The 21768-nt window shown below is 43.6% G+C and overlaps 2 protein-coding genes across 15 annotated transcripts in view; both read left to right on the top strand.

Moving 5' to 3' along the window:
• Positions 1 to 6960, top strand: part of Kalrn (kalirin RhoGEF kinase) — a 598618-nt gene extending 591658 nt beyond the window's left edge. For all 14 annotated transcript variants that reach the window (XM_048454114.3, XM_048454115.3, XM_048454118.3 and 11 more), the window contains one exon: positions 81 to 6960. In XM_048454114.3, coding sequence (XP_048310071.3) covers positions 81 to 626 — 546 coding nt within the window. In that variant the 3' untranslated portion in view covers positions 627 to 6960. The remainder of the gene's footprint in view (positions 1 to 80) is intronic.
• A 1744-nt stretch (positions 6961 to 8704) lies between these two features.
• Positions 8705 to 20928, top strand: Umps (uridine monophosphate synthetase). Its single transcript, XM_048454111.3, has 6 exons — positions 8705 to 8909; positions 11789 to 11942; positions 13830 to 14501; positions 15847 to 16022; positions 16898 to 17012; positions 18783 to 20928. The coding sequence occupies exons 1-6, from the start codon at positions 8754 to 8756 to the stop codon at positions 18950 to 18952; spliced, it is 1443 nt and encodes a 480-aa protein (XP_048310068.3). The 5' UTR covers positions 8705 to 8753; the 3' UTR covers positions 18953 to 20928.
• The last annotated feature ends 840 nt before the right edge of the window (positions 20929 to 21768 follow it).

Here is a 21768-nt window from a genome sequence, read left to right on the forward strand (position 1 = left end):
ATTAGCTAACAGATTCCACCCGGTAGTCAGCAAAGACCTGATCTTGCCTCTTTTCTCCCTGCCTTCCTGGATTCCCATAGCCTGAAAACTTGCTCATTGACCTCCGGATCCCTGTACCTCGAGTGAAGCTCATCGACTTGGAAGATGCTGTCCAGATCTCAGGCCACTTCCACATCCACCATCTGCTGGGGAATCCGGAATTCGCTGCCCCAGAAGTGATCCAAGGCATCCCCGTCTCCCTGAGTACAGACATCTGGAGCATCGGGGTTCTGACGTATGTCATGCTTAGTGGGGTCTCCCCCTTCTTAGATGAGAGCAAAGAGGAGACCTGTATCAATGTGTGCAGGGTGGACTTCAGCTTCCCTCACGAGTACTTCTGTGGCGTGAGCAACGCCGCCAGGGATTTCATCAACGTCATCTTACAGGAAGACTTCCGGAGGCGGCCCACGGCAGCCACGTGCCTGCAGCATCCGTGGCTGCAGCCCCACAATGGCAGCTACTCCAAGATCCCCCTGGACACCTCCCGCCTGGCCTGCTTCATAGAGCGCCGCAAGCACCAGAACGACGTGCGGCCCATTCCCAATGTCAAGAGTTACATCGTCAATAGGGTGAACCAAGGGACCTAGCCATCCCCCAGCCCCTGAGGTTTCACATAGAAGTGCAGTGTGAACCAAAGCAAGACTGAAAGTGTCTGTAAATAGCCGTGTTCGTCATTTCACTCCATGTGCTTCTCTGGATTGAGAGGTGGTTCCCTTAAACCTTGTCTGTGGTTCCGCGGGGTCCGAGTGGCAGAAGAGTGACCCCAATCCCGGGAGCATTCCAGAAGGTCCTGCCGAAGAAGTGAACATGCAGAGCGGCAGAACGTATTAAAGAGAAAGGGCAAGGCTGACAAGATAGTAGTTAGAAAATGTTAATTGTACATTCCAAACTGAGTGGCTGAGTGGGCAAGCCGTCCACCCCACCAGAAGGAGGATAGTCAGTTTCTGACTCCGGTGAAAATTTAAGCTAAAAGTTCTATTTAACAGAGATGTCAACTATTCTGCTTTAGATGGCTTAGATATAGTTTCTTAACAGGATACATATACACATACAGTATAATAGATCCCATTCAGGTTTCAGAGTTTTATAATATAGAGTTCTATATGAAATCAATCATAAGTAACTTTGAGTGCTCCCGTTAAGACAGTAATTTATTTACCGAAGCATTGCATTATTTTGACTAAGCACAATTAGAAGACAAGTTTTTTAGAACATTTTATAAATCTTGTATAGAAATCTTTTATCAGAACCTGTGTATTACGAGAAAGCAATGTGACCCTTTTGAGATCTGTGAATGAGATATTTCCCCCCTCCATCATGGGTTGTTTGAGTAAGAGAGGTTCTGTTTATCGAATGTTCCCCCTGAACTCTCTGACAGCTCAGAGTCCTTCCTGTGGGAAAGCCAGAAAATAAGTCCAAATCTAGTAAGGGGGGGGGGGGGGTTGTTTCTATGTCCACATCAGGCCTGACATAGGTAGATGGAAATCACGAGTTCATACAGAAGGGCACATAGAAACTTTTCCTACAGCTCCTATGCGCCACGTAGCAGTTCTTTCTGGTTGCAGAGCTGTAGAACACGGTTTCCAGAAAGTTAGCTCGCTTTATTCCTAACCCCTCATGAAGCTTCGGGGTGCTTACCAAAAGGAGGCAGCCATATAAGCCTTTTAAAGGCTAGTCCTAAGTCCTTTCTCAAGCCATGGAGCAAAGCCTGACCCATTATTCTAACACAGCATGGGTTCTTAACTGGGATAGCAATACCTAACACCACGCAGCCACCAACGTCTCTGGACTAAAAGGATTAACTGTATTCTGAGGCCAATGTTGCTTTCTCCATACAAGATTATTCACTGCCCGGTGCCCTCTGGAGGAAAAACAAATTAACCAGGGCACTTCATGTTTTTTTTAATTTTTTTTTTTGTTGGAGGGGGGGAGTTTTTGTTATTTTGTGTTTGTACATGATTCACCCTTTGTTTTCTAGAGTGTGTTTTTAAAAATGCTTTTATGCAAATAATATTCTAAAAATATAACTCAAGTGTTTGTGTAAAGCAGGCTTCATGTCCTCGTGTCTCTCCTGCTAGTGGGACTGAGAAACTGAAATCATGTAGCACAAAGTGCCATCAGAGAATCTGGGGAGGGAAAGGAAGCAGCAAAATTGTTTTAACTACTTAAAGAAGAAATGATGGGAATAGTCTGAACTCTTTGTATAAAAACACGTATTCCCATGATGGAAATAGAGAATTAAAATACTCAACATTTCCCCACCCACCCCCATTGGTTTCAAAGCCAAATTACTCTTCACTCACCCTCCACCTCATCTCATCTCATCCAAGATTACAAAGTAATAAATTAGTAGAAAGCAAAAGCAATAAGATTAGCTAGCACCTAGTATTTTGAGGATTAACCAAATATGTGGAAACCTACTCTGACTGTATAGTTCCCTTGTCTTCGGGTGGCCCCGGGTCATCAAGACTCACTCCTACAGAGCTTACTAGCCCTCCACATTCTTCACTTAAACCACGATGTATACACACATATAAAAACATACTATGATATTTAAAACATGCTTACTAGAGCTTTTTTTAGTAAACATGTCTTTATGATGAAGTGTAGCATGAGGGAGGAAGGCTGGGCCCAGAGGGCTCGTTGTGGGATAAAGTTCAGCCTCTGGGGACTCCAAAGACCCAGAAAGTGACATGGCCAGGTCTGTTCTGTCCATTATGGCTGCCTTGAAAGAAGGGCTTCTTGTGGCGTCCCTTCGGATTGTTATGACTGGCTGAGTTTCTGCTGGGGAGGAAAAGAGCCCAGGACAGTGACGTGCAGATGCCACAGAAAGGTCATATTGAAAGCACGTTGTGAGGTGACAGAATGCTAGGCAGAGCCAAAGTTTTCACAGCATCCTTGTGTCAGCGTTAGGGTGGTCCAGATGTGGGGCTGCATGGAGTCATCTCGAGTACACAGGGAAGATGGGAAAGGATAGAGGGGGTAGCCCGAATACAGCCATTAGAACGGGCAAGTGTCAGAGAGGTGGTGAGAGAGAGGGGACACACTTTCTACAGTTTGAGGACTGAAATGAAAAGGGAGGCCCCTAGCTACAAAAGCACCTGGTCCCTTTAACGGAGAACAAGATGGTTTCTGCTCAAGAATTCTCCCTAACAAGCTGGGAATTAGGAACAATCCCATTGAGGGGACTAGAAAATATAGTACTGTTGTGCTCAATGGTAGCTGGAGAAGAACCAGGAGCCTCACTCCTGCACCTGTTTTGGCAGGGTGGTTTATTACTAAGAAGAGGGGAGAGGAGAGAAAATCTCCCACCCCTACCACCATCCCAGTGTTCTTACTGAGTGAACTGCCAGCCCCCAGGTTCCTTGTTTGGCGTGTATTCATCATTTTTAGCTCCTTGGTTTTATGTTAAAAAGGTGGGGTACGGAGTGATGGGAAAGATCAAGGCCAACCCACGATCCCTGATGAGAAATCTAATAATGTTTTGCGCCTTTTATATTCGTTTCAAATGAAGCAGGTTTCTCTCCACTTAGAACTGAATGTGGTAAAAACTGCTAAGAACAACATCGTGATGTTGGATGTATCCTGCAGGTCTCTCCCAGCCACCAGCAACCTAAGTGGGGGTGGAGGCAGCAGAGGGGAAAGCTGGCTTCACAGCTTTGTGCTTCACAAAGCCTTTACAAATAGTAGTGCCTTTCGGAGGGGCAGTGGGGAGTGAAGACGTCCGATTGCGTTTGGATTTGCTGATGCTGCAGTATTTTTTCCTTAGGCTTAAGATATCTTTTAAGCAAAAACAGCTGAATGTAGGGCGGGACCAGGTGTTTTTGAGTATCGATCTCAGCTATCCCAAATTTCGTTCTTTCTTGTTTCTGCCCCATGTTCCCATTGATAAGATGGAATTTGGGGAGATGGAGAGAGAACATTCATCTCTTAAGAATGTTGAGGAAGATGTCCTAGCTGACACATCTATAAAATATTTTTGATTTCCTTAAAGTGCTACACACTGCCAGTGGTAGAATTTTATTGACAATAACTTTGAACATTCCAGTTTCCCACAGTCTTATCTTCAGATACCATTTACAAACTCACGAGGTTAAATGCTGTAAATTGCTTTTTATTGGAAGTTCTGGGTGCTCCTCGTCGACACGTTATTTGGTCTCATTTTATAACCTCCACCCTTTAAGAGCTTATCTGCAGAGAAGGATGAGGAGAGCTGCCGAGGACTTAAGTGTCCATAAGCTGTTTCCTCCAGTATTTCTTATGGTAGACATGAGAATCTGATGCCTTCCAAGACAGCCAGCCCTTCCCTTCTCTTCCCAAGCTATATAGAAAAACTGTGGGAAGAAGAACCCAGACAGTTACTTTCCTCACTGGGAGGGCAGACGTGAGGATCGAACACCCTCCCATTTCACAATTGGTTTCTTTAGAGTCTCACAAGAATCTTCTAGAAAAGGCAAGTGGTTTGCAAGGGGGTAGGGGAAGATGAATGGGACTTAGAGAAGGAGGGCTTTGGCTCTAGTCTTTCGAGACTAGTCTTCTTTTGTTCCCAAACCTCCATGCCTGGGAGTCACTCGTTACTTTCTTTCTTCATGCCTATCTGGAAGAACTTGGAAAAATAAATCTGGGAGAATATGAGGGAGAAAATACGATACAAAGTAAACAATGGTTATTTTTCTGTGTTAAATGAAACTCTCTCCTCTAGTCCCAATAGAGGGGAAATACACTGAACACAAAGGGTCACTGTAATAGACATGGTACCCACACATCACGTCCTACGGCAGCCCATGATTTGTACTGGGTAAGTTTTGAGGAATATAGACCATGCTCCTTTCTTGGCTGGGTAACATTCCAATGGAGTCTGGATTAGGCAAGCATATACAAGCTTTCAAGAGGTTTATTTGTCAGAAGCACCTCATGTTTTTTTCTTTGCTATTTAAAAACCTAAATACCTTTAGGGAAGGAATTATTAGAGCCAGGCTAGGCTAAAGGCAAAGCTCACAGAGAGTCCGCCAACAGAAAAGAAGGCACTATGGTAGTTATTTTCTGAAAACCACAAGGCTCTCATTGTCTCATTCATTCTAAAGAGCTCAAAGGGGCTGGAATTTGTCCAGAGACTTAGATGCTTTGATAGGAAAAGTTTTTCATGAAAAATCTACATGGAAATAGAGTACAGAGATATTATATGGCCACATTTTTTATGAAAGACATTTTCTCTTATTTTTTAATATGGGTTGAAGTTATAGGAGAATACAGTCATTCTACTACAGTGCTTTAATCTTTAAGAGATATTAATTAAAAGCCTAAAATTATCACTCCCAGGCTATTGTCTTTTCCTGTCAGTCTGTTTGCTAAGAAGTTCCAAACTGTGGTCAGATTTCATTTTTATCCAAATGACCGACCTAATAGTTTAGTCAGATAAACAGTTCAGTGAACGGGGAAGAGCAAGGGAACATGCAAATAGCGAGTCTTGGAATTCCTGAGAATTAATTTAACCAAGTCAATTTGCCAGTCCAGGGATAGGAAGTTCCCCACTTCCATCAAGAACTAAGTTCGAATTCTGGAGTCCCTGGAGACCGTTACTGTGACCTCAAAGACTGTGGCTATGAACCTGAAGTTAACAAAGCATTTGTCTTCTCCTACTAACTTAAGCCATAACTATCACCTCTGTATTCAATTTTTTTTGTTTTTATTTTTTTACCCCTGGTGCTTTTACTTCTGTTTCTGCCAAACTTCAGACTACTGTGGGGAAGTACATAAAACTGGAAGAGGGACAAACAGGAAGACCATGAAAAACTAAACACACCCTTGAGAATGCTATTTATGCAGAGAACAGCAGCAATTAAGGGCAAACTGTTGGAAAATATGGATATATGTACATCTGTACATGTATATAGTGTATAATATGTATGTATATGTTATTGCTCATATGCAGAAATCTATCCATTTGCAGGCAGCCCAGGTGGGTCAGTTTTTCTACTGGAAAACCATTTAGGACCATTCAAACCCATCAGGGATAATACATGGAGAATTCTATTCACATGGGAACTAATTTGATGTCTTTCGAAGTCCATATGGCCAAACGAACAAATTATGAAACACATTGGGACCATTATTTATGTGATTCTGTTTACTCAGAATTCTATATTCGAATTCTTGTGTGTGTGTGTGTGTGGTTTATTTTTGCTGTTGTTTATTTTTGCTGTTGTTGTTTTGAGACAAGGTCCCTCTGTGTAGTTCTGGCTGTCCTGGAACTCACTCTGTAGACCAGGCTGGCCAGAGATCTGCCTGCCTCTGCCTCCCAAGTGCTGAGATTAAAGGCATACGCCATCATGCCCAACCTATATTTGAATTTTAATATCTGATTTGCAAACTGTGCCCACATTTCTTGGTTTTGAGTGATCCCTTCCTCCAAAGTCTTTTGAGAATTTGTGGTGGGTTCCTCTGGCCATTCAGCTAAAAGGCCTTATTCATAAGCGGACAGGTTTCCCCATAGGGACCATTACACATATACATATAAGTACCTACTTCCATCAGGCTTGTAACAGTTGATTCAAAATCACTCCACAGTATTGGTAAATAGTTCTATATTTTCAAGGTGCAGAAGAATTCCACAGCCTTAATTATTTCAGTGTCTTGCTGGTCTGCCTTAAGTGTATCTTCTGGGGTTTGGGGTTTTGGTTGTTTTATTATTTTAAATTTTCCTGCAGTTGTTCATTTTGTATGCACACAATGTTGTTTTGTAAAGGTAGGTTGTAAATATTTTATTTGTAAGTCGGAATCCCTTCTGTGTAATGTTGTAAAGTGCCGACCTGTTGTCTTGTTATGATTACTGCAGTAAACGTTCTAAGTTGTGGATGAAGCTTCAAAATGTACATTTCACATGTTATGCATTCCTATAAATATAATATACTGAAGATACTATTTTTAGTCTCCTCCCCCTTAAAAAATATTATCACGTCTATTTCTATGCGTGTGTTTGAGCCACGGTGTGTGTGTGTGTGTGTGTGTGTGTGTGTGTGTGTGTAAGAAGACAATCTGTGGGAGCTGATTCTCTCTACCATGTGGATGCAGGAGATGGAACTCAGGTCATCAGGCTTGGTAACAAGTCCCTTAGCCCACTAAGCCAGCTCACTGGCTCTTGACTTTTTTTTCTAATTAAAATTCCTGTCCTTTCCCCCCTGCCCCCCATGAATAATTTTTCTCTCTCTTCCTCCCAAATATTTGAAAGCTTTTGGCAAGCTTTTTTTTTAAAAAAAAAAAATCCTGTTAGTGGACCAGCAAGATTGCCCAGCAGAGACAACAGCACTTATTGCCTAGCTTGAGAACCTGAGTTTGATCCACAGGACTGCACAGTGAAGGAGAGAACGGACTCCCGCTGGATCGCACAAGTTTATGCACACTGGCAGGAGTCCAACCACCAGGGAGGATCCACACAGACATCCAGGCTTTCAAAGGCTCCAGGTGCCACACAGGTGGGGAGGAGGTGACTCTGCAGTTCTCTGCCAATTAGCGGCACCCAAAGGTGAAACGTGCTTTGATTTGGCAATAAGAACAAAATGTTTTAATGTTTGAATTCACTTAATCAAGGCTTTACTGCACTTGACAGTTGCTTCTCAAGACAAAACTGTAAGTTTTACAAATGTGGTGGTGCACGCCATTAATCCCAGCACTCAGGAGGCAGAGGCAGATGGACCTCTGTGAGTTTGAGGACAGTCTGGTCTATACAGTAAAGTGTAGTCCAGCTGAAAATACACAGGGAAACCTTGTTTCAAACACAAAGCAAACACAGGACTATATAGATTTTCACACTGGCAGTTCAACAAAATCTCTAGAAAAAACGAAGAATACAGAAATTAAATCTCAGAATTGGTTTGATAAGTAGCATTGGGGGTATTTTCATTAAAATAAAACAAATATAGCATTAAGGAATTTTTATGTTATTATACTATAATTATTTATTATTATTTTTGACAGAGTCTCACTAGTCACTCAGGTCAGCCTTGAACTTGCAATCTTCCTGCTTCAGGTTCTTAAGTAGCTAGGGCTACAGGACTGCACCACCATAGCCAGCGAAGGGATTTGTAAACCAATTATGTTTGGGTTTTCGAACTGCCCAACATTATTCTCCCAGATAGCCTGACACTGTCAGTTCATCTTCCCTAACCCCCTTGCCACCCTTCTTCATCCTGAGTACTTAAGATGATGGAAGGGTTAAATAAGTAGTTTCTTTGCCAGCACCAGAGTGTACGATGACCTGCTTTATATTTAGTTCTATGTGCAAACATCTGTGCAACTCTCCCACGCCAACTGTTGTGAAGTTAATTCAAGAGGAGTCACAAGCACTGTCATAGAGAACTTTTCTGTGGAGAAACCCTGGTAGAGTTTAGGAAAGTTGTGGCTAACTGCGATAAGATTAATTGCTATGATAATACTTACGGTAAGGGAATTACTCAAGGAAACGCTAAGCTTAAAAAAATAAAATAAAATAAAAATTAAAAAAAACCCAGCAGGGCCTACAGACTCCCTTCGGAGAAGACGAGCATCAATCCATAGTTTGCAGATATTAAAAGCACAGCGCCCCAACCAGGAAGCAGCTAGCACAAGCACATACCCCCGCGGTCCAGGCCGGAAAGGGCGGCGGAAAAGGCGGGGCTTCTGGGTGACGTCATGGACCCCGAGCGGCTGGGCTTCCAGAGCGAACTGAGCGCGCGGGAATGGCGGTCGCCAGTGAAGCTCTGGGCCTCTTGGTCACCGAGCTGTACGACGTGCAGGCTTTCAAGTTCGGGAGCTTTGTGCTCAAGAGCGGGCTCACCTCCCCGGTCTACATCGACCTGCGGGGCATCGTGTCCCGCCCGCGACTCCTCAGTCAGGTGCCAACTCCGAGGGACAGGATGGCTCCGGGTGGCGGGAAAGGAGAACGGGAGATGGCGGGTGTGACCGGAGATGGGGGACAAGGGAGAACCCACGGACCAGGCAGGCAGATCCACCCTCCTGCTGGTCTGGAGAGTCAGTGGAGGAGCACGGAAGCCGGCAGCCGTCGGTCGGGCTCTTGGGGACCTTGTTCTTGACCGACCCGTGCGACACGTGCTTTGCGGGAGTCGGGAAATGCAGTGGGGGCTCTGGCAGGCGAAGTCCTTGAGTGAGTTCTGTGTACCTAACCCCCAGATAGTGAGACTTAGGGAGGAAAGGAAAGGGCGGGCGGGCGGAGAAATTAGTAGCTGCCGAAGGACTCAATTTAGTAGTATGTGGCTAGTGGCAAGAAATTAAAGCCGCATGGTGGATGCCAGGAAGGCTTGCTTGCTTTCTTATTTATTTATTTATTTGGTTACAAGGGGTAAACTGCACGCGTTAGAGGTTTGCTTGCTTATTTATTTATTTATTTATTTATTTATTTATTTGGTTACAAGGGGTAAACTGCACGCGTTAGAGGTTTCTAACCGGGTGCTTCTCAAACCATGAGTGGGTTATATATGAATCGCCGCAATGTCGGCCGTCAAATAATGTATTTCTAGCGTTAACAAGCTGCCAGCTGATCTGCAGATGTCATGTTGAGTAGATGGGTGGACGTGTTGCTACTAACTTCGTGCGAAGATTGAGTACTGTGAAGATTGTAATACGTTTATTTATTGCATGGGGGGGTTGCACGTGCCGTGGTACACTTGTGAGGGTCAGAAACAACTTGCAGGAGTGTGTTCTTTCCTGTCGTGAGGGCTGAGAGATTAAATTCGGTGGTCGGGCTAGGCAGAAAACAGCTTTACTGGAAGAGTCCATTTGCCTGCCAGAATTGTTAAGCTAGCACTGAGGAGCTGGAGGCAGGAGTTGAAAGATCATCCCAGTCCTGGAATTCTGTACACCAGGCTCGGCTCAAAATCAACAGAGGTCCATCCGTCTGTCTCTGCTTTCTGAGTGCTGGGATTAAAGGCGTGCGCCACCACTGCCCGGTCATTCAGGAATCTTGAAATAGTGTCTCATTGGTGTAGAGAAATTGTATTACCGAGAACTTTCTCATGAGCATTTTAAGTTTAAGTGAATAGGTGTTCTCAGTATGTTCGCCCCCCAAAAAAGTAATAGATTGTATGCATGCTTCTAACTTCCTAATAAGTGATAATTGATGTGCCCATAAACAGTTGGAGGAAAATGATATTTATCTGACTAAAAGAGAAATTTCCAAAGTTTCTTATACTCTATGTTTGCAGACTTATGTTTTAAGTATATGCCCAAACAAATGATAGTGCCAGAGACTCTCTAGCAGACTTAAGATCGTGAGTTGTTTTGTTTTGTTTTTTTAACTTGGTATGCTTAAATTTCAGTTATTAAGCCGGGCAGTGGCACAAGCCTTTAATCCCAGCACTTGGGAGGCAGAGGTAGGCAGATCTCTGTGAGTTCAAGGCCAGCCTGGTCTACAAAGTCAGTCCAGGACAGCCAGGACTGTTTCACAGAGAAACTCTGTCTTGAAAAACAAACAACAACAAAATTTCAATTAATATAAATATAAACCTCAGTTTAGATTCATGTACAGAAGCATGACAGATCAGTAAAAGCCCACAGGAAGAAATATGTATTGCAGTGTAATAATTCTGTGTACATAGTGAAGTTTTGGGGGGGAGCATTAAATTTCCAGTTTTCATAGTCTAGCTAGCATTTGTGTGTATGCCTATGTGTTAGTGGGGATCAGGTTGTGAGTAACCAGGCCAGGTGTGAAATACCCCCACCTGCCACCTTCCCACATTCATTACAGGTAATGATGTAAACGTTCTGGGTTGCTTCTGGATCTTAGAACTAGAAATTGCACACGTTGCAACTTAAAAATGATGACCGAATTTTAAAAACACAGAAGAAAGAAGCTAGGCATGGGGTGGTACCTGCCCATAATCCCAGCACGTGGGAGGTTGAGGCAGGACAATCAACTCGAGTTTAAGTCCAGTTTTGAGAACACACATTCCCCCCCCCCCAAGAGTAAGTGATGGATAGCATAAGAATGAAATATTCTGAGAAGCTAACTTGATTTATGAACAGCTCTAGGATAGTGTTGGTTGGGAGTATGCATCCTGAAATTAAGATGTGGTTGATTTGGCCAGGTGTGGTGGCACTTGAGTTTAATACCAGCTCTTGGGAGGCAGAGGCAGACGACTCGCTAAGAGGGGGGGCCAGCTTGGTCTACACAGTGAGTCCAGGACAGCCAGGGCTACACAGAGAAACCCTGTCTTGAAATCCCCTCCCCACATATGAATATTTTATGTAGAAAAGATAAAATGTACTTCACACAGTAGGCTCTATAATTAGAAAAGTGTTCATTGAAGGCTTCTTTCAGAAAATAGAACCAGCCTTGCTTGTAGAGAGTCAAGGCAAAATGGAAGTCTGGGAAGTGTCCTTGGTCTTCAGGGTCAGCTACGTTGCCTCCAGAGTACGCCCTGAATGTAGCTGAATGGGTTCATGGTGTTTATGTTTGCATGCCAGGTTTCGAGATTGTGATGGGTCTAAATCAGTTGCTTAATATTTTCTCTCCTGGCTAAGATGCTCAGTGCATTGTTATAATTAGTCTACTTATATCTTAGGATTTGATTTTTTTTTTTTAAAAAATCTCCCTGGGGGTTTTATTTCCATCTCTACTGTTATGCTATTGCACGGCTCAAATAGCATTCTAATATTAATAGTGAGAGTCTATATTCTCTATTGTCCTGCTGCTATATCCACATACAGCATTCTAAGTAGTAGTAATAATGGGAAGTTTGTGTTCCTTTTTTTACAGGTTGCAGACATTTTATTCCAAACGGCAAAAAATGCGGAGCTCAGTTTTGACAGTGTGTGTGGAGTTCCTTACACAGCGTTGCCACTAGCTACAGTTATCTGTTCAACCAATCAGATTCCCATGCTCATCAGAAGGAAGGAAACAAAGGATTATGGTAAGAGGAAAAAGAAAATAGCACAAACCTCGAGTTAATGTGTAACCTGTTAGGGTTTTGTTCTCTTTCGGGCCCTGGTGATGACTAGAGCTGTGCATGCTCCTCAGAGGCCTGCTGAGCTGTTGAATTGTTCACTTCCCCAGAGTCCTTCCTGTAGAGTCTGGGTCTGAAATGCTTTGTGTTGACTGGGGAGTAGAGAGAGAGTGCTTGGTGAACCCTCACCTTTGTATTGGCCCTTCCCTCATCAGCAAAATGTTGTAAGAGCACATACTTCTAGGTATATTTATATTTAATGCATGCAGTCGTGAAGATTACTCTTATTAAACTCAGACCCCTTGGGAACATGTTTTTTGTTGGGGTCTATAACAGTAGAGTATCAAGTAGTTTGCTTTAAAATCTGAAAAATCAACCTAAAAATATCAGGACTGAGTTGATACTTAATGATATTCAAAAATTAATGGGATTTTTGCTTGCTTATATTGATTTGGTAATACTTTGTTAGTTTTAAAAGAGATCTTTTAAGATAAACTGCAGTATCTGGGGTTTGCTTCTAAAATTCTGAGAGTTGAGTGAGATAGCTCAACAGGTAGAGGAGCCTGCAGCTAACTCTAGTGACCCAAGTATGGGTGCGGGGTCCCATGCAGGAAGGAGAGATCCACTACTGCAGGTCCCTTGGCCTCCACACAGCGTTGTGAGGGAAAGGGAATGCAGATGTAGTTATTAGCCATGGGTTAAGTGGTGTGACTTTCTGACTATATTATTTTAAAGCTAAAAATAAATTAACTGCCCATGAGGAATGCAGTTGTTTCCTCCTGTGTTTACAGGTGTTCACAAAACTATAAGTACTCTGTGTCTTATGTCAGTCTTAGACTTGGGGAAACTTGCCATTTGTCAGGAAAGGGTGAGGAGAAAAGAAATGGGAATGATGAAAAAATGATTCCTACAGTAAAGCTCAAAAGCTAAAATGTATGCTTATTTTGTTTTAAAATAGGGAGTAGAAAATATAAAATTGAGTCTCAAAAAATGAACATGAAGCCAAGAAGAACCGGAGTTACTTACAATTTGTGGATTATAGTGGGGCTTAAGGGTAGAGAAGTCTCATTGTATAATTGTGGTTATGGTGTCCAAAAAGTGGTGATAAGTTTCCCATCTGAATTTAGTTTGAGTGTTTTGCCTGTGTGAGTGTATGTGTACCACATGCATATAGCGCCAACAGAGGCATTAGATCCCCTGGAACTGCAGTTACATATATTGTGAGCAGTCATGTGGGTGCTGGGAACTGAACCAGTCTCTCTGTAAGAGCAGTCAGTGTTGTTAACCACTGGGCCATCTCCTTGGCCCCTATTTTGTTTGAGGCAGGGTTTCAACACACACGAGCGCACACACCCACACACACCCACACACTCCTGGCTGACCGCGTGCTGACTATAAGGCTCTGGCAGCCCCCCTGAGTACGAAGATAGTAGGCATGTGCCACACCTGGCTTTAAATTGCCAGTTGATCATGAGTGGTAAACTTGTAATCAATATTGATGGGAAAGAATGATTTTATTGATGATACTGACTTATTCTCTTTTTCATTATAAGTGGTCTTGCTTTAAGAAATTCCTCATTTGTTAAGAAAAATGAGTTTATTTACACTGTAAGATAATTGTCAGTTTTACTGTGACACTCTCTACACAATGGTAATTTGGAGATACAGAGGGTACTGAACGAAGCAGTGCGCCACATTGAAAAATCAACAGGAAGTAGCTTCAAAGTAAATGAACATATCAGATTTAAAGAATCTTAACTCTTTGTAAGTACACAGTAAGCATAGGCCCAGATATGTCTTGAGGTAGCTGAAACATTTTATATATTTCTTTCAACTGAAGCTTTTCTGTTTCAGGTACCAAGCGTCTTGTAGAAGGGGAGATTAATCCGGGGCAAACCTGCCTGATCATTGAGGATGTCGTCACCAGTGGGGCCAGTGTTTTGGAAACTGTTGACGTTCTTCAGAAGGAGGGCCTGAAGGTGACTGATGCCATTGTGCTGTTAGACCGTGAGCAGGGCGGCAAGGACAAGCTGCAGGCTCGGGGGATCCGTCTCCACTCCGTGTGCACATTGTCTCAAATGCTGGAGATTCTCGAGCAGCAGCAGAAGATTGATGCCGAGATGGTTGGGAGCGTGAAGAGGTTCATTCAGGAGAATGTTTTTGCAGCAGCTAATCAGAATGGCATTCCCCCTCCTGAGAAGAAAGCATGCAAAGAACTCAGCTTTGGTGCTCGAGCAGAGCTGCCCGGAGTCCACCCGCTTGCCTCAAAACTTCTCAGGCTTATGCAGAAGAAGGAGAGCAATCTGTGCCTGTCTGCCGATGTATCAGAGGCCAGAGAGCTGCTGCAGCTAGCAGATACCCTGGGGCCCAGCATCTGCATGCTCAAAACTCACGTTGATATTCTGAATGATTTTACTCTGGATGTAATGGAGGAGTTGGCAGCTCTGGCAAAACGCCATGACTTCTTAATATTTGAAGACAGGAAGTTCGCTGATATAGGGAACACCGTAAAAAAGCAGTATGAAGGTAAGTGTGTTCAGAAATCCAGTATAGACTGGCCATGGGGGAGAAGATGAATTGGCTCTTGAGAGTCAGCAAGGAGCAAGCTGTCAAAGGTGCAGTCAAATCCAGGCAGTGAAGTGACACCTTCGACATTGTTTCTTTCCCTCTCTGGGCTGTGTTCTTCAGTCTGCTTTCTCTGTTGACTTGTTTCTCAGGCAGGGAATTTCACTGTACCTCTGGGTATAAACTCCATTATTAGCTGCCCTGGGGAATACTCCTGCAGGGACAAGGTTCAATTCTTTTTAACCATCTTGGACTGAGATCCCTGTCAGTTCCCTTTTAAAAAAAAAAAAAAAATGGGCGAACTGCTGTCAGACGGGTATGTGTGAATTCTGGCAGGCAAAACAAGATTTGGCCCTGCTAAAAATTGCCGATATAGGAAAGGATGGAAAAGAAGTATAAAGTAAAAAAGCAATATTTTTAGCAGCATAAAGTGTTAGTACACTTTTTTTTTCTTAGAAGTTTTTGATATCAGACAGGCAGAGCAGCTTATGACCTGGGAAATGCTTAGTCCTATACCTGTTTTCACATGTGGACTTCTGCTCTTAAACAGCTGGCCAGTGGTGGCACACACCTTTCATCCCAGCACTCAGGAGGCTGTGAGTTCGAGGACAGGCTCCAAAGCTACACAGAGAAACCCTGTCTCAAAAAAAACAAAAAAATAAAATGTGTGCAGTTGCCTCTTAAGATTGGAAAAGCTAAGGAACCTGTACAGGGTAAAAGTTGCCGAGAAATCTCTCTTTCATCTTCAAGAGAATTTGAGGATGTCACTATGCTTGTACTCTGGGAATGTCTATCTTCATAGAACTCCTTCTGATGGCATATAAGCCTTATTGGTAGTCACAAGCTTCAATCTGCAAAGAAGAAACAGCCCATCAGCGTTCCTAATAAACCAAGGACAGCAGCAAGAATTTTTTCTGACCTCTCATCCAGCTGTCAGGTGGCAGCTGCGTATCACAGACACAGATGGGTCCACTGATAAAGTTCTTAAAGTAGTCAACTCTTTAACCTTTTATAGTTGGTTGGGCAAAGGGTTATATAGGTTTATGTTTGAAAATTAGCAAATATCTTTTTTGGTTTGGTTGACTTATGTTTTTCGAGACAGGATTTCTCTTTGTAATAGTCTTGGGTGTCCTGGAACTCTCTTTGTAGATCAGGCTGGCCTTGAGTTCAGAGAGATTCGCCTGCCTCTGCCTCCCAAGTGTTGGGATTAAAGGCATGCATAACTGCCTGACTAAGAAATTTAACTAGCAATTACTTGATTTTTGTCCTTTCAATCACAGCAAATATCTTTTTTATTCCTTCTTAGGTGGCATCTTTAAAATAGCTTCCTGGGCAGATGTAGTAAATGCCCATGTGGTACCAGGCTCGGGCGTTGTGAAAGGCTTGCAGGAAGTGGGCCTGCCTTTACGTCGAGCATGCCTGCTTATTGCAGAAATGAGCTCCGCTGGCTCCTTGGCCACCGGGAACTACACCAAAGCAGCAGTAAGTGGTGGTGTGTGGGGTGAATGGAGAGCGCATCTGTGTGTGCTGCATGTTCTAGGGCAAGAAAAGCCCTTCATTGAAGGTCTGCGGGAGCCATGGCCTCACCTCTCATGCCCGCCTCCTCGATTCAGCTTTTATTCTGACAGTTTCATAACATCAGTTGGATTGAACTCTGTGATCTTGTAGCAAGTGAATTGTACTACAGACTGTTAGGACATCTCTACCTGTGCTTGTCGTTTCATCTTGAGGCAGAACTGAAGGTGGTTGAATTTTAAATTGCTCTTCCCATTTTCCTATGGGAAATTTTATAGTTGGATAGTCATCTAGAAAGTAAGTAAATGATATTTATAGTTCAAGGAACACAGTAACACTTTAATAAAAAATATCCTGAATGGACCACATAAGCACTGGCTTCCCAGGTTTTGAAAGTAAATAAAAGGTCTGGGAGTGACGTCTGTCTCAAGAACAAGCTGTCCCTTACTGGTGGTAATAGCTGGCGGCAAGGCTGACATTGTGAGAGTCTCAGACAATCAGAAAGCCAGGCCTGCTGTACCTGTAAGAAAGTGGTGTGGAAATAAGGAGGCCAGTGAAGAGCAGGTGCTAAAGAGGGAAAATGCTGGAAGGCCACTGCTTAGATAAAATAGCTACATCTGTAAGCACTATGGTGAGACACACCTCGTATCCTTGGAAGCAGGAAAATCTCCAGGCAATTTACATGTAAGAATTATAGCATCTTGTTTGATGCACATACTGTAGAAAGTTCTGCTCTTTTCAAGCGTGGTTTGTTGGAGGAAGGGGTCATCTCAGGACCTTTTACGTGGGCTGATTGTTCTGTTACTGTGTTCTTGTAATACTGCCTATTACGTCCCGTGTAGGTTGGGATGGCTGAGGAGCACTGTGGATTTGTGATTGGCTTTATATCCGGCTCCCGAGTAAGCATGAAACCAGAGTTTCTTCACTTAACTCCGGGAGTTCAATTAGAAACAGGAGGTAAGTGTGTTCACTAGTTATGGCAGAGTAAAGCACTATGCTGTGATGGTATTGTCTTAGTCTAGAACAATGAGCAAGCCCTTTGGCCTGTACTGTATTTGTAAGACATCTTGCAGTTTAATTTTAGAAGGATCTCTTCAAGTTCCAGGGCCAAGTAAATTTCTAACTCTGCCTCCAAGTGTTTGAACTAAAGGCATGTGCCACCATGCTGACCAGAAACCTGGTATTTTAGGTTAGCATTTCCTAGTTGGTGCTCTGATTATGGTGCCTGTTCTGTATTCCAGCAGGTCTGGAGAAGCTTGGCTAAACAGACTATTGTCGGCAGCTTTGATGTGCCAGTGCCTGTCTATGGCTCCTAAATTCTCAACAGTCTCAAATGTAGCTGTAAAGGAGCAAGCTAGGGTATAAAGACAAACAGGGGTAAGGGCTGGATGTGGTTCTCAGTAGTGTGTGTGCTTAGCTGCCATGAGGCTATGGGCTTAGTTTCCAGCACCTCACCCCTGCCTGCCAACAAAAAGTGTAACTGTCTGTAGGACACAGTATATGGGTTAGTTATTACTCAGGGGTGTAGCTCACACAAGTTCTGGGGTTCATCCCTAGCACCTCGTAAACCAGCTCTGGTGTTTGTTTCCTAGTTACAAATGGAACATGACATCAAAACCTTCAGTTGAAAGTGCATGTTGCTTACCACCAGAGGACGCCTTTGTGTATTTTTATGTCTGTTGAGTATTTCTAGGATAGATAGTATTTAACACGTTAGGGAAAAGCACTCATAGAAAGGGAGTCAGAAGAAAACCAGTGGATGCAGATGCATGCGCATTACATCTGTGGAGCAGACAGCCCTCCACAGAGTAAGTGAGCTTGGAAGTCAGCAACTCAGAACTTTCTAAAGTCTTTGCATTCTCAACCCTTCCATGCTAGTATCAGGTATCTTTATACGGGGCACTCACCTTTTTTGTTTTAGACAAAATCTCTATCTAGTTCTGCCTGTCCTGGAACTGCCTCCCAAGTGCTGGGACTCCTGTGGCATAGGTGGCCTTGAACTCCTGAGTGCCACCATTCCCAGCTGACTAAATTGGGGCCTTGAATGTACCTAGGCAGCTCCAGTCCCTACACTATAAACTATTTTGTTAATTTAAATGCATAATTTTACTGTTTGTCAAACAGTTTTATTTCAGGGAACAATTGAAGTATCACTTCAGTCAGTAGGGAGCAGCACCCTTGGAGGGAAAAATAGTAAAGCAGACTAAACTACTTTAATCTCTTCTGGATCTGTGGCGGGATCATAGTCCTGACTTTAATCAGCTTGAGAGGCATTGAGATGGCGTGAACAGCATTGATTTAGCACAGCCTCACAAAGCCAGCTCATTTGACTGCTGTGTACGAGCTTGCGATTCTTTCACTAGATCGCATGTTAGAGCATAGGCTTTCAGGAATCAAAAGCATCAAAACCCATTTAACATAACACTTCTAGAACAACAGAAATTAATAAATCTAATCAGAGATTAGGGTTTATCAGGTATGGTGACAAATGCTTTTAACACCAGCACTAGGATTTCTGAGTTCAGTGCCAGCTTGATTTACTTTGTCTCCAAAAACAAAGGATTAGGGTCTGAGAACTTGGGATTGTAGCAGAAAGGGTTATGAATAGTAAGGTGTGTATGGTACTAAATGTTCTCTGGATTTACCTTAATATCTTGGACTGACCCTGTGATTGCTTGCAAGCTTCCTGAGTTCACATTATGTTAAATAGTTTTTGTTTCTCTACAGGGGATCACCTCGGCCAGCAGTACAATAGTCCTCAAGAAGTGATTGGCCAACGGGGTTCTGATGTCATCATTGTAGGCCGGGGAATCCTTGCAGCGTCTAACCGGCTGGAAGCAGCTGAGATGTACAGAAAAGCTGCCTGGGAAGCTTATTTGAGTAGGCTTGCTGTTTAATGAGAAGATGCTGAAGATGACTGATGTTGTCAAAGCAACAGTGCCTTATGGTGCTCGGGGTTCTGCACAGAGCCAATGAGAGACAGACTCTGGAACTATCATATCATGGTCTTTACGTGTAATCACTGCCTTGGTACTGTAATGAGCTTTCGTACAGTACGTACTGTAAAGCTTGCTTTCGTCGAGACTGGTATTTGTTGGGCAGCCACCACCTTTCTGATTCCCTTTTCTTTCAGTCATCTAGTTGTTGTGTGTTGTTTTTGCTCTTTTGGGGGCCTGCCACCCAGCTCCCAAATAAATCACACGTGGAGGCTTATTAGTTATGAATGCCCAGCCTTAGCTTGGCTTGTTTCTTGCCAGCTTTTCTTAAATTATTGCTTCTGGGCTTGTCTCTTTCTCTATTTCTGTATACTTTTTTTTCCTCCTTACTCTGTGACTGGGTAGGTGGTTGGCCCCTGATATTCTCTTCTTGTTCTCAGATTCTCCTATTTATACTCTCTGCCTGCCAGCCCCACCTATCCTTGATCCTGCCTTGCTATTGGCCATTCTTTTCTTTATTAGGACCATTAGGTGTTCAGAGTTATTACACACCTAGAAATAATATTCCCCAACAACTAATGTTAGCTAGCCACTTACCTCGTTCAGTACCATGTAGCCGGACCCTTAAATGGAGCAGGAATTTGGGTTCATTCTTCTCAGCAGTCAGTGTAGAAAGCCCCAGCTTCAACTTGCTTCATCTGGATGGCAGACTGCTGCATCTAAGAGAATAGTAGTACCAGTTCCCCATTGTCATTAATGTCTTTACTAGTGGACTGGAGGCTCATAATGGCTCAGTGGTTAAGAGCACTGTTGCTCTTCTAGAGGGTCAGCATTCGGTTCCCAGCACCCACATGGTGGCTCACAACCATCTTGTAACTCCAGTTCCAGGGGATGCAATTTCCTCTTGCTTCGGCTCCACATAAAATGTATAAAACTTTTCTTTAAATTAGTCTTTGCCAGTGCTAAAAGGGAGGATTCTTACTACAGGAGTGTGGCCATTGCAGATGAAATTCACAGCCTCTCCCTGCCCCGCATAAACTTGAGCCATTTCCCCCTTTGGTTCACGTTCTTAACAAGCGAAGCACCATTACCGTGGTTTCTGCCCTCCACACATCTTCTGCAGTGCCTTAAGTTCTTATTCCTGCCAGAAGGAAAGATCCGTTAGCAGGTAGCTGTGTGTAAACAGTCCAGACTGGGGCAGACTGATGTGTATCAGATGGAATGGTCAGAGTGAGTCTGTAGGCTACACATCCATAAAAAGATGAGCCACTGCACCTCACTCAGCAAGTATGCACCCTCTAGTAAAGTGGAGTCAAAGCAGCTAAAGCAGCAAGTGCTTGCAGGAGGCCCAATTGCAGCATGATCCATTTGCACTAATGCCTGGAAAATGCTAAGAAAATGTCCCTTTTAGGCGGTGTTAGCTTCCTCTTTGTCTCCTGACATCTGGTAGTTCCAGGAGTCCAAAGGGATCCTTTCAGTATTAAGGTGCAAACCTAAATTAAGGTCCTGAAGTTTCAAATCCACACATATGCACGGTTCCAGAGCGATCTTTCAGTTCATTTCTAGAAAACCAGGTCTTCAGGAAAGCGGTCAGAGGGAAAATACACATTAGCATCATACATTAAAGTCTTGCAGTATTCACATCAGCATTTTGGGAAATAGGAAGCATAAGGTCCTCTTGAGAACACAGACGTCCTGGGTCGATCCACCCACTAAATTAACTACAGTACTGTTGGGAGCTATTGGGGGCTGTTGACCCCTGGACCCTGAATTCCCTGCGAGCGGCTTGTTTTTTCTATGCTTGCAGCTGCTGAGCACAAGACTTTGATAGCAGGCTGGTGGGTCTGCAGCTGAAATATCCCGAGAGCTGGGGCATGACCAGAGCCCTATATAAGCTTCCGCTGAGCACAATAAACTTGACATTCTTTTATCAAGGATGAGCCATGTCTGCGTGTCTCTGTATATGTGTGTTTTTAAGTCTCTCAGCCCAGTTCCTGGCTCGCCTGCCGTCCTATGCTACAGGTGTAGTACCGTATAACACGTAGTACAGGATCTTTCATGTGTATATACAGTACCTTTGGCCAAGTCAGTCCATCTTAAAATTCAGTTAAAATGCTGTCAACTTCTCCAGCACGGCAGTGTCCTGCTAACACCCTGTTTAACAGTTATATCATTTACCTAAGAAAATAGCTTTGTAATAATGTCTCCAGTGTTTACTCCATAAAGATGATGTTCCCCAGTGGCCTCAAGTACTCTTGCCACGTTGGCCCTCTTGCTTGTATATAAGCAAAAACTATCAGGAGAACATTTATGTCCCACTGAAGGTGGTAATTGCATGAGATTTGTAAATACTCATGATCCATCAACGTGCCGGTTTTTTGTGAACGTGACATGAACGTTTGGGAAGAGGGGTTTTTTGAGACAGGATTTCTCTGTGTAACAGCCCTGGCTGTCCTGGAACTCTGTAGGCCAGGATGGCCTCAAAGTGAGGTCCATTTGCCTCCTGCACCAGTACGCCTGTTGGAAGAGGGGAACTTAATGGAGACGATCTAAGATTGGCCTGTGGACATGCATGCGTTTGAGGGCATTTTCTTGATTAGTGATTGATATGGGATTGAGGGGCCCAGTCCACAGTGGGCAGAGCTGGTAGTCCTGAACTGCACAAAAAAAAAAAAAAAGTAAACAAGGGCTGGAGAGATGGCTCAGAGGTTAAGAGCACTGACTGCTCTTCCAGGGGTCCTGAGTTCAATTCCCTGCAACCACATGGTGGCTCACAG

This window comes from Myodes glareolus, chromosome 2, assembly GCF_982192425.1.
Source record: "Myodes glareolus chromosome 2, mMyoGla1.1, whole genome shotgun sequence".
In the NCBI taxonomy this organism is placed as follows: domain Eukaryota; kingdom Metazoa; phylum Chordata; class Mammalia; order Rodentia; family Cricetidae; genus Myodes; species Myodes glareolus.